This window comes from Strix uralensis, chromosome 3 (assembly GCF_047716275.1).
Source record: "Strix uralensis isolate ZFMK-TIS-50842 chromosome 3, bStrUra1, whole genome shotgun sequence".
NCBI lineage: Eukaryota > Metazoa > Chordata > Aves > Strigiformes > Strigidae > Strix > Strix uralensis.
The window spans coordinates 127,383,197-127,400,076 of record NC_133974.1 but is presented as its reverse complement, the minus strand read 5'-3'; the positions used below and the strand labels follow the sequence as shown (position 1 = coordinate 127,400,076).

The 16,880-nt window shown below is 40.5% G+C and overlaps 1 protein-coding gene and 1 long non-coding RNA gene across 2 annotated transcripts in view; one reads left to right on the top strand and one right to left on the bottom strand.

The window, feature by feature from the left end:
* Positions 1–858: 858 nt before the first annotated feature.
* On the bottom strand, positions 859–7,277 carry LOC141941512 (uncharacterized). Its single transcript, XR_012628361.1, has 5 exons — positions 5,686–7,277; positions 2,869–3,004; positions 2,369–2,440; positions 1,962–2,090; positions 859–1,770 (listed from the first exon to the last, which is right to left on the bottom strand). It is a non-coding gene; the product is annotated as an uncharacterized LOC141941512 (long non-coding RNA).
* Positions 7,278–7,493: 216 nt separating this feature from the next.
* The window catches only part of PPP3R1 (protein phosphatase 3 regulatory subunit B, alpha), a 40,634-nt gene continuing 31,247 nt past the window's right edge, over positions 7,494–16,880 (top strand). Inside the window, exon 1 of the mRNA XM_074864349.1 lies at positions 7,494–7,747. Coding sequence (XP_074720450.1) covers positions 7,745–7,747 — 3 coding nt within the window. The 5' untranslated portion in view covers positions 7,494–7,744. The remainder of the gene's footprint in view (positions 7,748–16,880) is intronic.

Sequence of the window (16,880 nt, the reverse complement as noted above, 5' to 3'; positions counted from 1 at the left end):
TCATGGCATTGTGAAGTACCTCTCCATTACAATTTTACCAGCTATCCTTAAATCTGCAGAAAGAGTCACATAACAACTTCAGCTGAATGGCAAAAGATAAAGTTGAAAAAAATCATATTACTGTGGAAAAAACTTCAACACAAATAGTCTCATGTCATTAGTATTATCCTGATAATGAATAATCTGCACTGTTCTTTTTTGTGTGATACTGTTCTCTTAAACCGCTATTTGGTTATTTTTGCATAAGCTCATGCACCCAAGACACAAAGTGTTCTGTTGAGTTCCCCACCCGCTGAAAGGCATTAGAATCACTACTGGTCTTATTCTTCCTGCCACAGACAATGCTTACAGGAGTGGGTTTTCTGTAACTAGATTTCACACTGAGGACAGCCTGGAGTATCTCGTTGTATGATATATGCCGCTTAAACTAGGGACAGCACATTTGAGATTATCAGCCAGTGGTAAAAATGTTTGGGCTGTAGTAAAATTCCAGTGGTAGCACTTCATAGTACAAAATCTGAAGTTATTTTCAGTGTGCGAAGCAGGCTGCAAAATAAAGCGCACAGTTTCCAGAGAGCAGAATTCTTCCCTATTGACAGAGGAATGAAAAATAGTACTGTATGACTAAGTCACCCAAAATTTCATGGTATTTACTTAGGAACTTCACCTTTCATTATGTATACCTCTTCTCTTCTGGGAGATGGGGCAGGGGGAGGGTGCAGGGAGAGTCTGATATGAAAATATGAGCAAATGCCTTCATTCTGACTTTTGAAATCTCCTCTGGAAACTCTGCAGGTCCTTCCAGAAAGGAAAATCTCCATTTTTTCTTGTGGGAGAATTCAACAACAGCATGATTGATCAGAATATCAGAAGTTAATATTAAATCCACTGGAGTTATAAAGCCATTCCACACCAGAAAGTGGATGGTACTTTGCCAAACAGGTAGAAGGCAGAAGCATCATGACTTACAGCGTACCACGGTAACAAGCTGCACCCCATCCCTGGCAAGTGCCCCTTTTAATTAGGCAGTCTCTTGCAACATGAACACCCAAAGACTTAAATCACACAAAATCTCAGAATAGTACAGATTAACAGCAAATCCAGCTAAATTTTAACTCCTGTAAGGGATTCTTTAATCTCTGTGCAAGGCAAGAGCTGCCAGCAGCTGTAATGACTCCGCACAAAGAAAGTTGCAGCCTTTTAACTACTCTTTCTCTAAGGAAAGCTAAATCTTTTTATTTAGCTAAATCAGGAAGCTAAATCTTTTTATGATTCCTTAGGTGACCATACTGTGCCAAAAGTGTGAAGACCAGGCATTCAGTGGCAGTCTATCCCTTCTGGCATCAGGATGAAAGGATAAAACCTAAAGTGTCCAAACACTTTGGATTCAGGACCTGAACCTGTTTTATGGCAGCAAAACACAGAACCCCCATCCAGCAGCATGAGAGTAACTCCACTCTTCTACTGAACACAGCAAAGCAGGACAAAATCTTTGCCCACCACCAAAGAGCTGAGACAATTTTCTAGTCCTGTGCTGCAGATCCAGAATATCTGAAGACTACCAGGGTAAGAAAAAGGCAGTATCCAATGATCCAAACACTGACAGACAGGCACAGTTGATAACTAGGTGCTTTGCTCCTCAAGAAAAGAGCATCACCAAAACCAGTTTCACCACGTCTAAAGTAGTAAAATCTGTCACAGCTATAAAAATACAGGTAGTATGAACACCAAATTAGTTCCTGGGAAGTTCTTAGATGCATGTCTGAATTCCTGTGGCAAAAAAAAAAAAAAAAAAAAAATCACATCCTGTGGCAAACAGACCTAGTTGGCCTATGGGGTTATAGTCCCTCCTATTTCTCAAATTGAAACTACAAACACACAGTCCTCAATATACACTCCCAAGAAAATCTCTGCATGGAACAGAGGCACAGAGTGGAGATTCACACATACACAGTGCATACCTCAGCGCGGTCTCATCTCCTCAGCTGAGGCAGCCTGGAACATTTACATGAACACATGTGATCATGCTGCATTATGTTTCTCTTGAAAGCTCTTAACAAGCTACTTATTTTTTCACACAGCTGACAGCCCTGTAAATGAAAACAGATTACATGAGCACTGAGATCATGGCCATCAAAGCAATGGAAAAATGCACAGCTAAGATGGATGCGATTTACCATATCATACCACAGACAGCATTTGTTAATGCAATTATTCTTCTCTTCCATGACAACAAAAAGGGTTAATAGACACAGAACTTCACACTACATTCATTAAACTCCCCACAACACATACTCATATGGTCAAAGGTACTCCACATGACAATGGCATCTATGTTGATTAGTTTTGAGAGAGTCAGGTTACTTACTGGTACTCAAAATCTGTCCCCAATGCGAACTGTTTCGGGGATCAACAATCAAACAATTTCCCAGGTTTCTCTCTGCCACAAGAAAAAAAAAAACCACAACAAATTAAGACCTTTTGGCATTGCTTCAGTTCAGACTCTGTTGTTTCACTATTAAACTATTGGTCTGGTTTGCTGCCTGAGTCATCACCTTCAGAATTTGTACTGGCCAGAACCTGAAACAGTCAGCCAACACATGACCAGTGATAAAACACATACCACCTTAAAATAATTCAAGTGATTGTTTCCACAAGATCGCTACATACATTAACAGCTCATTAATATCCTGTGCAGGCCAATCTCTACTGCCTAATCAGTTACTGGAGGAAGATAAGAACTTCACAAGTCAGACCTATACATGCATCTCTAGCAGAGTTAAACAAAAGCACTAAGCCTTTACAATGGTGGTAGACAAGCACATCAGTGAAAAAATCAAACTCTGTACTCCTGCTCGCAGCACTTACCTCCAGCTGTTGCAAGGTCTTTGAGCAGTCAGCCCACAGCTCTTATCAGAGTTCCCCAGAACAAATGTCTTCAGAAAAAAGCAGCCAATTACACCAACCGTAGCTACAGCTGGATGCCATCAAGAAATCTTATCAGCTGCTAGGCAAATAAGATCACTACATGAAATTATTATGCAAACAGCAGAGTCTCAAGAAAAATGTAACCTTTTAGTCTCAATCTTTCTTGCAAATTGTTTCCATATATTTGTTCTGCAGAGAGCTATCTGATATAGTGAAACAATTACAGGCACAGGGTCAGAGATACAGAAAGCATTTTTATCCCCAGTTTATCCTAGCCAGAACTGGCAGTAAGTCTTGGAAATCAGAAAACCACTCTTCATAACCTAGTTAAGAAAAAGAAAGTTTCATGCAGGGATTTTCAATCTGTGGCTTCAAATCCTTGGGGGCTGTTAATTACCACCAAGAGCTGAAAAGGGTACCCGAAGAAATAATCCTACTGTCAGGACATTTAATTCACAGCACCTTGGGCAGCATGATTCTCAGATGAGAGGCATTTATAACCACTGTTTCAGTAAATGCACATATGCTAGAGACAACTATACATCTGCACTTGCTCTAGCAGTTTGAAATCCAGCATCCTGCAGTGATGCAGAATGAACCAACGGGTGACCAAAAATCAGCTATTAACCTACAGCTTCACAAGGCTTCTGTGGCTCGTGCCTTTCTTCTGGTCTCAAGGAGAGTCCTGTTCCTCATTTTCTAGGTAAAGAGAGCAGTGTTCCTCTGCATTCCTAACCCTTTCATTTGACCAGTTTTTTCAGCTGGGTCTCACTGCATCTGAAAAGTGTCATCTCCCTCTCCTCCCAAACCTTGGCAATTTATACACGCTCTCACAAATATGTAAGAAAATAAGGGCAAACTCCCTTTGATTTGTTTCAACTGAAAAGACAGATGTAGGTGTAAGAGAGATACAATGAGAGGCACTTTATCTTTCCAACCATTTGTCAGTTCTAGTCAGTATTGTATATTTAGATTTGCTTATTATTCTACCTGTTATTACAAATGAAACGACATGAATAAATATGGTGCATTGGTTTTACAGATGTTAGAGTTCAGGACCTGCACTAACAGGGCAATCCAAACATGCTGAGAAAGGACAGTTTTAATTTCCATCTAAAAAGGCTTCCTTTTTTGCTGATAAAATACAGCTTCCCCACCCACTGTAGAAGAGAGCACTTTCTCTCAAAGCCAGTTCATAAAAGGTGGCTTTCCTTTTTTCCTTCTAGAACATTAGAGAAGAATAAGAGTTTACTACACTACTAGAGCCCATGAGAATACACATATGCTTAAAAATCATGTATTTTCACGCTTTACTGCACCATCCCAAGAGTTTACCTGCTTTGCTGGGAAAAGCTGCTTACAGCCTGTTAAGGGTCAGGGCAGAAGATTATTTAATTATGTGGCAGCCCTCAACCTAGGTTAACAGAGAGGGAAATGCTCCGTATAAATTGCTTCCATCTACATTTGTGAGTAAGGGATGTTTATGTGAAGACCAGCACAAGGCAAGACAAAGAAGGATATGCTTTGGGGATCAAAGACACGTGCCATATTAAAAAACACCAAAACTTAGAGACAAAGCATCACAAATAGCACTTTAAAAGAAGCATGCTATGAAAATTACTGCAGCCAGAGTCCAGACACATAAGCAGGAGCACAGAAACTGTTTTCCAGACATTAGGTCAAGCACTGTGCAAGCCACATCATTAGGTTAATAACATTGAAGAACACAAACAGGTACAGAGTTTACATACCTGTTTTTTTATCTGTAGCTAAACCACATTGCAATTACATGAAGATACAATTTATCCTAGTTTGAATGGCTATAATTATGATGCAGAGTAGCTTTACAGAAACCAGAAACTGACAAAATACTGTGTTGTCTGAAACTTAACTCTAAAAAACACATTCAAATATTGGTAATTGCAGAAATACGAGTCAGAAGTACAGATAATATAATGCAAAGTGTTAACTCCAAGTCCTGGTTTTCTACAGACTCTTATCTACACACTAACAAATGCTATCTTGTATTTTAAACTTCTTTTATACATTAGATATAAAACATTTGCACAATAGAAAAAGGAATTAAAAATGAATTAGCTCATCTTTGTACTGTATCTAGAGGTTCAAAACTACTAGCAGTGACATAACTGTATTACAAGACAAAAATTATATTTTCCTAAGTTCTTGGCTGTCTCTACTTGGAACTTAAAAAGGTAACAATTAAGGTATTGTATTCCTCATTTCTGTTTATTTTAGTCCCATTACATTATGCAATAGAAATTCTAACCATATTCAGCTTCATTTAGCTGATTTTACTCCAGATCATGCATCAGCTAAATAACGCTGTAGAGAGAGAGGTAAGCAGCACAACTGTTTTACAGCAAAATTTATTTTTCTTTTGGAGATCTGAAGTTATTATTATTTTTATTTTTTTGGCTAGGATCCAGTCAGTTTTAATACTAGTTCTCAGTGAAATCTAGAAATGTTTTATTCCTAGACATCCTAGCAACTCAAATTTTTTTCTCCCCAAAAAGAGCAGCTGTCCTAGCCACCTGTATATGTTAATAAGAACAGGCAGGAAATTTCTTTCCTGGATCAAACCACTTTATGACACATAACCTCTCACTGTGGCCAGGCCCAGGTTCTTACCAGCAAGGCCTTTTATGCTGATTTTCTATTAACTCAGTTTACAGTCATGCATTGGTGTTTGTTTTGCTTTCTTCTAGTGCAAAGTACCTTTTGTTCGCCATCACTTACTTTCACTCATCACTGTGTTTTTCATTTAATTATTTTTGCTAGATTTTTCTGCATAATCTCCCTAATCCAGTCTTCGTTCTTCCTGGCCAAGTTCACCCTTCTGCAGATACAAACGCATGCCGAGTATCAGTTTCCAAACAGAACCTTTGTCAGTCATTAACAATTTCTAAGAACTGCACATTTATTGCCATGCTTTGCTTCAGTCTTTTAGATGAGAACTTCTAATCTGTTCTTGAACTTCATGGTCACCCTTTATTTAACTAGTTTCCTGACAAGGTTACAACATAGGAGATTCTCCATTCCTCTTAGCATTTTTGCATTGGCATTTGATTTCAAGATTCCAGATTTCTCCAGGAATTCTTAAGGTAACCTTTGCTAACCTTAGGCCACCTTACATTCCCACAAACAGGGCAACAGTGACGAGGTAGTTCTTTTTCCAGAAGAAGCTGAAAGGAGAGGAAATTACCATTTTAGACTGGAAAGCGCATGCTCAGCTACGTCCTAAAAAATTAACCTGGTTTTAAAGTAATAATCCAGTCTTCCCTTCTTCCTAAGTTAGGTTGTCATTCACCTTGAACTTGGCAGGATTGATCTGCATTTCCCTGGCAAAGTGTCTAGCTATTGTGAGCCAAATAGCAAATGCCTGAAAAACAACATCAGCATGGTACTGAATCTTCTCTTTGGCAGTATTAACACAACAATATTTTATATGTAATTATTATTTTCACATCACCACTTCATTTGTCACAGTGTTATGTGCTGTGTCATGGTGCTCCAAAATAAACATATTCAGCAGAGAGAGCACAGAAAGAAGGGCAAAACTAGTAAAGGGAAGGTGAAATCAAGCCATCTTTACTCACTGTTTTACTTTACCCTTCACAGAGGTTTTTAAAGGTGTCATCTGGCCTACTTCAAACTTTACAATATATAGAGATCACTCCCTGAGGGTCAGCCATACTTATGCAATCAGTTGCATTGCCCTAAATCTTGCCTCAAAGTGGCTACTAAGACTACATCTTTCATCTTCATTTGCATCCATCTCTATCGGTCATTTTAGGTAAACTATCCAGGGTACAAAGCATCAACCACAAAACATACATGTAAACACTTTCAAGAATTGTCTCATCAGAGCACACTTGCTCCTGTTTTGTGTAATTAACTATTAACACTACTGAAACACAATACCCTAAAATCTGTTAAGTACTGAGCTCCTTCCAGCCTGGATAGGCTCTTGCAATGTAAGATTAAAAACCTGATGAAAATAACAGCCAGAACATGAGGAAAGCCAGCACCACTCAGAGCTATGCTTCTAAAGGCCCACCTGTGCTGAGCTTTCTCTCTGCCTAGATTTTTTCTTTTACAGAGAACTGAAGTAACATAAGGAACAATGAAGCTAGAGGAGCACAAGCTCTAAGAGTACAGCTTAAAAAGTGGCTAAAAGAGACCAGAGGGCGTGTGGGATAACAACAGCCAGCAGCTCTCAGAGGACCCGTAGGAACCTTTCCTTGAGAGAGGCCTAAGGGAGCAAGCACAGGCCTATCTTGTGGTAACACTCAACATCCAAGGCCTTACAAAAGGAACCTCCTAGCAGTAGAGAGGATCCTCGGCCGACACTCCCACCTTTTACACGGCCTTACCCTTGCTCTTAATATACAACAGATCGGCCACTGCCACAACCCCTCCCACCTACCTGCCCTCCCGCCCTCCCCCCGCCGCCATTTTGTTCTCCCCTCCTCTCCCTTCCCTCCCCCGCCCCGGTGGGTGACGTCACGGCATCGCCCCGCCCCCGCGGGGGCGGTGCTCGTCGCGGCGGGTGCCCGGATGTGGGAGGCTCCGCCCCCGCTCCCGAGCGTTAGCGCCGCTTGCGCCCCCTCCCTCCTTCCCTCCCTCCCTCCGCGCCGTTGCGGGTCAGCGCGAGCCACTGCCGCAGTGAGGGGAACCGGAGCCGGCGGCAGCGGCGGGCCCGGGGCGCGGCGGCGGCGACGCCGAACACGCACAGCGTAGGCCGGGGCTCGGTGGATTCAGCTGCGGGGGAGACGCCTGACGCCCACCCGCCGCCATGGTGAGGACCCTCCCTCCTTTCTCCTCCCCACAGAGCCCCCCGCTCCCGCCCCGCCGGAATATTCCAGACCGGGCCTGGCCGCGGGGGTAGGGGGCGAGGCAACGGCCCCGTGGCCCGGCCCGACCGCCGCTCCGCCTCGCTGCTGCTGCCCTGCCTCTGACCCGTCTCCTCCGCCTCCCGCCCCCGGGCCGTCCACGTCCTCCCGCGGGCGAGTGCCTCGCTGGGCTTCCCCCTCCCTCCTTCAGGGCCACCGCTGTGGCCGCCCCGCGCCTCTCCCCCGGGGCAGGCACGTCCCCCCATTTCCCCTCCGCCGCCCACGGCCACCGCCTCGCCCCCGTGCGCCCCGCTGCCTCCCCGCCTACTCCCTTCGCCGCCTCACACCCCCCCCCCCTCGCCGCCCCGGCAGCGCTCATCGGGTCCGGCCCTTCCCTTTCTTCCCCCCCCCCCCCGCCTCGCTCTCTGGCACCCCCTCACCTCACCCCCGTCCCCAAACGCGCTCCCTCGCCTCCCCCTTCCCCTCAGTCCGGGGGTTCGCCTTCCCCGGCCTGCGCTTCATCTGTTTTCCAGATGTATCAGCAGCGCCCTGAGCAAGCCCGGCATTTTGGTAGCGATGTCTGGTGGGGGTTGTTTTGCAATCTCAATAGGGTTCCCCCCCCACCCCCGCCCTTGGTGCAGCAGCGATTTTCTGTTCATGTGCAGACCGGAAAGCTATAATGCACGTAGCCCATGGCAGGGAGACGGGCTAGATAATGTATACTTTAATTGGTCCGGGGTCAGAAAGCTGACACTTCAAATATGGTAGGCATGTGGGGTTTGAGCCTGCAGGAGGGAAGGTATGCGGTATGTCCAGGTGTGTGTATTACAGTCGCTCTGTTTTTTAAATCATGACGATTTAAATTTCCCTTTTATTGCCGTAAAATTAACTCAGAGATACAGTATGGAGTCCTGTAGTATTTTACGTCGACACTAGGGGTGTCTCCTGCTTTTCACCGCTGCCAAGAAATCAACGCCCTTTTTTAATAAACATTTATTTTAGCCTAAATTATCCAGTACCCTGGCTGCAGGAAGACTCTGGCAATATTTTGGTTTTACAGCTGGAGAAATACAAGTGGTTTAACCTTTTTCGTGCTTAACCCTTTAAGAGCAAGGCCAGCTGTTTATCACATTTCACATTGGACCTCACAGGGCTTGGGGGCCGAAAATGGGTTTCCGTTTGTTTTTAAGCAGGAAATTGCAGTCCTTCTTTTAAAAAATAAAGTTGTAGCAGAAACTGATGTGCTATGCTCAGGCCGGCTTTGCGTGTACACTTTAATGTCTGTTAGATGTGTGTTTGGAGAAATATTTTGAAATGTATAAAGGTTTGGTTTCAATTAGGGGCTAAATCTGTTTACTGAATGCCTTCACGCAGTCTTGAAGTACATTAAGACTGAGAAAAGAAGGCTTGTATTTCGAGAAGAAGGTATTAAAGAAGTTGAGACTTAAGAAGAAAAAAGTTGTTATGAGGAATTATGCTGTGGTTGCAATACTGCTAATTGCTGTGAATATATAGATGATCAGTGATCGGCTTCCACACAACAGTTGTGCTCATACTGCCATTAGTTGGGTCTTCTGTGAAAATTTTGTTCTCAAAGACTTGCCTGATGAGGTATGTTAACAGGCATAAAAGGAAAGAAAATGTTATTTAACCACGATGCCCACGTGGGTGTTAGTGACCTGTAGTTACCCTAATTTTCATGTACGATTAACTTTTTTTTTCTCCATTCTGTTGTAACTAAAGCTGCCCTAGCATCTGTTGATGGTATAATCATGTTGGTTATTACTTTCTGGCTTCTTGACCAGTATTTGGTTATGATCAATTGCAATGTGTAAATGCAGATGCTGGCAAAAAGGTATGCTGGATATTATCTCTACCAGTAAAGGTGTTTGCTTGCTCACATAAACAACACCAGGGGAGTTTTCACTGTAGCCATATCAGTACACTGATTCTGATAACACCTGATCTTAGGTGCCTCGTAGTCTGAAAACCAAGCTAAAACTAAACAGCTGATAAACATGAAAAAAAACGCATTTCATTTAAGTTGCTGTTCTTTTTACTGTCGCCCTCTGGATGTTTTCACTGACAGCGTTCACTTTTAATGAAGGAGTAGACCTTGTTTCAACCTATAAAAGAACAGAGCAATTCTTTTTCACAGTTTGGGGTAACACTTCTTTTTGTGTTCCTACAGGACCAGAGAGCTGACAGTTATAGTGAAGAAAGAGGTGAATGTATTGTTGTGTTCATAGTAGGTAGCTTAAGATAAAACATAAACATCTAGTAAGTTAAATAATGTAGTTCTGGATGTTTTGGTATAGCCAGTTCTAAAATAATCTATTGGGCAGAGCATAAGATGATGAGTCCATTACATAATGCTAGAAGTAATGTTGATAGGCTATTTCTGTCAGAGTTGACTTAGCAAGTTTTTCCTATGAGTAGTATTTTCTAGGCGAAGGTAAATAGCACAGATAGATGCTATTAAACAATCTTGGGTTTGGATAGATAAATTGTATTTTCTTGGGATGGTCTGTGCTCTGGTTCATATCCAGCTTTTGAGCTTTGTTGTAGGACAGAAGACGCACAACTCCACAGGAGTCACCCAAACCATGGTATGTAGTGCACCCATCTTAGCTAGTCTCTAGTCAGTTGTTTTGACTTACTTTATTTGAGGAGTGGTGCTTCTGGTGTGTTTTCTCCAGCTGAAGCTGATCTAACAGTGGTTCTAAATTAGTGAAACCAAGAACCACCAAAACTTTTTTTTTTTGCAGTAAAGCAAAACCCCAGAAGGCCATCTTGAGTCGTTGTTTACTATTTACTTTTTTACTATTTAGCAAGGAGGGTATTAAATAAGTTGGTTCTTAGCTGAAGAAAAAAATAGTTACTCCATTACCAAATCATAATTTCACTGCTATCATTACAAACATCTGAATAGTCAGTTAAGTTTTGTAACAGGTGGCAGGAACTGAGAGGCACTCACATGGTCTGTCTTAGGTTTTACAGCCTGCTAGTGGTCTTCTGCCACAGGTGGAGTAACTGGTCTAGGACTCAAACTGTGAAGCTCATGTGTAGGTATTCAGAAGTATTTGGTAGGCTTATTTAAGCCAATTTGTTTAATAAAGTATTTTATTTTGGAAGTAATTTTCAGAGGCATAGTTTAGATGCCAATTTGAATATGTAAGTTTACTTTGTGATCTTCAAAGGAGCACAGATCCTGTTGATGGAGGAGGAAAGACTTAAAAAGTGTTTTTTTTCACTATTTCTGCAGTAGAAGTAGAATTCTGTCTTTATATGGTTAAACTATTAATTTAACAGGAGGAATGAAAATTGAGTAGTTGAAGGGAAAATGGGTTGTGGTGGGCATGCCTCAGGAACTTCAGAATATTCATCTGACTTAGCACTAAAAAGGGAGCTTTAAGGGAGTGTGATTAATAACATCTAAATTGAGTTGTTCATATCATAAAGGAGATGAGAATATATTCTGTTGATCAGTGCCCGAAAAGGAGGCTTCAGTAATTCTGCTGTTTCTGAGGAAAGAAATGAGGCAGAAACGCACATTTTGGCGCCAAACCATTTCTTGGTCTGCTTCTGCCACCTCATTTCCCTCATTTTTGTATGTCAGAAAGACATACAAAAAGTTAAGTTATAGCCAGGTTTCTATAAGAAAATTATTTATCAGTTTTGATTGACATAATATACTTTCAAGAAGCAATGATTCTAGCAATGAAGATCTTCCAGCTTTCTTGTAGCTGGGTGTTGAATCAGTGCTCACCTGGCAGTGTTGCTGAAGGAATAACTTTTTTAATTGTAGGTATGCTTAATAGTGTTCTTCTTCTGTAATTCATAAATTACACCTCCATAAGATTTTTCAAAATGGCTTTGATTTCCCTGCTAGTAACAGAATTCATATGTTCTCTCTTTTCTTATAGTCTGTGTTTATCTGAGTTTCGTTAAAGAAAATTGTATCCTCTCCTAAAATGTTGCAAGTCTGAATGGTAGTTGAGCATGATGCTGTTAAGACTTCAGTTTAGTTATATGAAATGGTGACCAAAAGTTGTGTTCATAGGGAAAATTTATCTGTAATTTGAGCTACTATATGACTTCTTGAAAGCAATTTGCTCTGGATTTCCTTGCCCCTCCTCTTTCCTCCGAAGCCTGTTCTCCCTGCTTTGGATAGTATCATTTGTGAACTTCTAATTGGGAGAAAAATTACACTGTGCTGTTCTCTGTTGATTAGCAGCCAATTCATTTAGTGACACATTTCCCTATTTTCCATCCTTTCCTGCTTCTGGCTTATATGTTTTTCTCTTTTCCTAAGCTTGTTTATTCCTGTGTGTTCCCTACAGAAAGACCACAGGGGCAAAGGGGGCTGGCTGTTCCCATGCTTCCTACATGCTGCTACTTTGCCAGAATCATCAGCAGAAATAGGGAAGGTGCTACTGTGTGATGTCCTTGTCACGATCAAACTCCTCTGCTTCTGGAGGAGCGAACACTGCAAGGCTGGGGGAGTAAAGATTGAAGTGATGGGGAAGGAATGATGAGAGGCATGGATCTACATCAAAGGAGAGGACTGAAAAGTGCTTATGCTTAAAGGTTACGCAGTTGGAACCTTCTGAGCAGGATATTGTAAGAAAATAAGTATCTTGTTTTACTTGCATGCCCCTGTTAATTAAACCAGAAAAAAAGTTGGAACTCCTGGAAACTGTAAGAATTTTATTGGCTGACTTGATTATATAAATTACTTAAACATGTTCTTTCTTTCCCAAAGACCGTAAGAGCTTATCTTGCTGTGCTCTTGTGAAGCTGGTAAATACTGTCCTTGTTCTACAAATGAAAAAAATTGAGATCATGGCGTGGTAATAACTTACCCAAGACCCTTCTTATTGTTTAGAAGTTAACATAAGTGTGTCATGTCGGAAATGGATAATGTGTTTGTAGCTCTGAAAATAAATAAGTCTAAATCAAATTAACTGCTATGAATTTTGAGGTCTTGGGGCTGATGGAGATGGAATGCAGCCACTAGAAAACATGCTGTGCGTTGTCCATTTGGCTTAAGGCTTGTGATGCTGTGTAGTGTCTGAAAGCTTGATCATACACTACTTTCTTTCAACATCTTTGTAGCATTGTGTTAGACACTTAAGTGACTTAGAGATTAGACCTGGAAACAGACCGTTTATATCCCATAAATGCTACTCAGTTTCTTAGGTGTCAGTGGCCTATAGTAATCTTGACACCAACAGTTTGAGAAAGATCTGCTACAAAGATTGCCTTAATGTGCTGAATGAAGTGGGACAGACTTTGGATATGGACCAACATCTTTTAATCTTGAATAGATAGATATTTCAGTATACCAGTTGAAGTATTTTGGGAATGTTTTCACGCTGTTTCCCTGGATCAGTGATCAGGGAGCTTAAATGACTTGAAATTCATGATTTCGTAGTGGTTTAAGTACAGAGCGAGAAGCAATATATTCTGCTTGCCGTATGACGTAACTAGATTATTTTGGTCACTCTGTGAATTACTATATTTCCTTAGTAATACTGAATATTGAGGTAAATTTAACCAGGGTTAAACTTAAATTATGGCTTGTCTTCCTATTCAGGTTTGTTCTATATAGTTTGAATGGCAGAAGTCTGTGGAGAGGTGGTTTTTTTTTTTAAAGTTTCAGGTGTGTCTAAGAATAAAACATCTTTCAAGTGAAGTAATTTTTGGAGTGATGGTTCTTTTAAATAGGAAAATTTAATCTTGACATTTTATGTAACTTACTAAATGTGTAGCTAGAAAATTTTAATTTGGCAACTGTACTTTATTAGGCCTTTTCCACAAACAGAAGGACCATTAAAATGTTTTATATATTGCTTTTCAGACTGTACCTAGCACAGCCACAAGTGCATTGTTACTTTAACTGCTTGGGAAAACTGTAGATGGTGTAAAACAGGCTGGAGACTATATCTGACTTGCTTGTAACATGACAGTCGGTTGGCCCTGCTATTGATACTCTGTTCCACAATTAAGGAAGAATCCCTAGCGATATAAATAATAATCCTTAACTGCATTAAAGAAGTCTCAGAAACCCTTCAAATGCTTTGGATTAAAGGACAGCATTGCTCATGAACTGCCAATAAAAATCTTGGCTTCCAAGCTGTAAACAGGTTGTGCCAGTTATTATACACTCAGGTGGATATTTGTGAAGTCTGTGTTGATGGACATTTTTAAGCAGACTGTTAAGGCAAAGAACCGGAACTCCCCCAGTAAGCTGATACTGTGCCTACTTTAAAAAGCTTATGCAGTCAGCTTGAAGTTCACAAACACTTTATATCATTGTCTAAGTTAGGTAAAGTAGGAATTAAAAAATATAGGAAGACATTTGTTAGTTAAAGAACTTCAGTCAGAATTTGGGAGGGGCAGGAGTGGAAGGGATGGGGTAACAGATAGGAAGCCCAGAAATGAAGGCCAGGGTTCATATGTTTCTGGGAAGAAACGCAGCTACTAGAAAAGTGGATTCAGCTGTGATTCTCACAAGAATATCATCTTAGGATCATCTTTAAATGCTGTGGAACTTATTTCCCTCTGCTTGTATATCTGTGACAAATATGGAGGCTTTTAACTCTATTTTAAGCAGCTGGAAACTTTGGGAAGGAAGACCTCAGCTACAGTACTCATTTTCTACCCCTTCTCCATTGTCACTCTGTAAATAGCTTCTCTGTGTTCGTTTATCAGGTGTTTTGGGTTTTTTTGTAATAGGTAGTGAAAAACAAAACAACTGCTGTTTCGCTGCTGTGTGGGTTCTGAATAGCATCACTGAAGTTGAAAGAAGTTGCTTGAATTCCCCCTGCTCAATGGTACTGTGGCTAGCAGAGGGGACTTTAAAAGGAGGTTTTTTGTAAAATAAACTCCATGGATATGACTTTAGGCCTGAGCTTATGAAGAATGTTTCATGTACCTTGTAAGCATGATGTCGGAGCAGTTTTTTTGGGTGTTGTGTATGTAACGATGTTCCCTTGGGGAAGTTTAATTTAGTATTGAGCCACTGCTTAACAGGCTTAGCACCTTGGTATCTGAGCAGTCGTGGGTCAGTTTTGTTATTAATACTGAAGGAACACTTCACAGATTTCTCAGATAAAAGCTTGATTTGCATGTAGATCTGCTAACAAGTCTAGGAAAAAAATAATGACAAATAGGCTAACTTCTAAACAGCAACAACAAAAAATGCCATATGAATAAATAGACTTGATTTTTATAGCTGATTATCTTAGCACTCTAATCACAGTTCTTCATAGGGGTATCTAGCAAATTATCTGTTCCTTACATAAACGTTTTCAGGGTTTCTCATAAAAATGATGTTAGCTTTCCTGAAATATTTTATTCAAAACACTAGGTTTGGTTATTTTACTAATAAGATCAAAGCATTTGCATTGGGTACCGCTGGTGTCATTTATTTCAGACAGTGTGTTGAAAAATCAGATTAGTGACAAATGTAATTTATAAAATAGGAAAGGTTAATAAGTTTTAATCGTGTGTAGTCTTGAATGTTGGAGTGCAACTCTAGTGTTGGTGCAGCTGAGTTTGCCAGAGTTCAATTCTGGAAAATTCTCTTTTGAGAGGCCTTGAAAAAATGAACACTGAGCTAGAAGGTGGCCAAATTCCCTTTTTTGGTGGGAAAACAAAAAGTCTCATGAGTAAAAGGGACTAAAATTGAGGCAAAGTAGAAGATGGTGGTTTAAGGTTTAGGCATTCTATGTAATGATGTCCTGTAATGCTCTGTAGCGGGGGTAGAGCAGCTAAAGATTCCAGAAAAATTGGGAAGATAGTGAGAGAGCGGGTGGTGTTTAGCTATAGTTTTGTTGGCTGCTTTCTCAGAGGTATTGTTTAGCATCTGTGCAGTCATAAATGTTTTGTAAAGTCAATCCATGTTACCCAGCATCTCACAAAGAGCAGTTAAAACACTTTAAAATTAGAAGTGTTCTTTGATTTGCAGTTCGTATTACAAACTGGCTTACAAATGTATACATATTATGTGCTGCCTTTAAGGTGTGCAAGCAGTACATTTTTGAAAGTATAGCCTATGAAGAGGTAAGATGGGAAGTAGGAGAAAGATGGTAACCTGTGGTTCTGTGGGCAAACTGTGTACACACGCATGTTTGTCAGTCTTTGGGGGGTGGATGCAGTTACTTGGACTGTGCCTTGGACTAGGATGACTTCGTTGTGAGCCTCCAGAGCAACTGGTAATTATTACTGGAAGTCACTGGGGCTCTGCAGGGGTGCATCTACTTGACTTATTTTGGGACCCGTGGACCCTATAAATAGCAGTAATTTTTCTAATGCTGCTCTGTGTGTACTTTTATGGTTGCTTTTATGTACATTTACAACTTACAAAAATTTGTAACAGCTGTTTTCAATTGTATTGCTAGTTACAGCAATTAACAAGCTTTGATTTCTGACAGGATGAAGGAATCTTTTCTTTAGCAAGTGCTGTTAATGTTTACCAAAAATAATGCTAACATCTGTAAGTAAATGAGATTTTGGATAATTCTTCAAACATTTGACATATTGTTTATAAGCTACTGAAACTGGGTTTAAATTCTAATTTAATCTTTTGAGTACTCTTTATTAGCTTGTAGCAAGTGCTAGATGTCTCTATTTGATACTGAATGTAAATATTTGCATTCCTGTACATAAATATAAGAAACAAGTTAGTTTCTGCCCTGAAGAACTTAACCTAAAATATTAGATCTTTTTACTTGCATTTGAATATTATGTCCTATAACCAACTCCTGAATGAACATTACTTCAGTGTTACGATTTAAAAAAAAAACCCAGTATTTTCTCCATGACACAGGTCATAAAAAAGAAAACTGTTTCAAGGTTTTGGAATATTTCATAGCAGTGAAAACCTTAATTGAAAGTAGCGTGGTATTTTTCTGTGTTTTACTGTTTCATTTTGCTTTCCTTTGATCGGGAAGTCTATGATAATGATAATTGGAAGACTAGAAATTTGTAGGGCATCTTTTTCAGCGAATAAATTCCAAATTTGCTGGAAATTCTAGGTATTCACTTAGAATGGAAGCTGGTAATGCCCAGAAGACCTGTTTAATGTTTTGT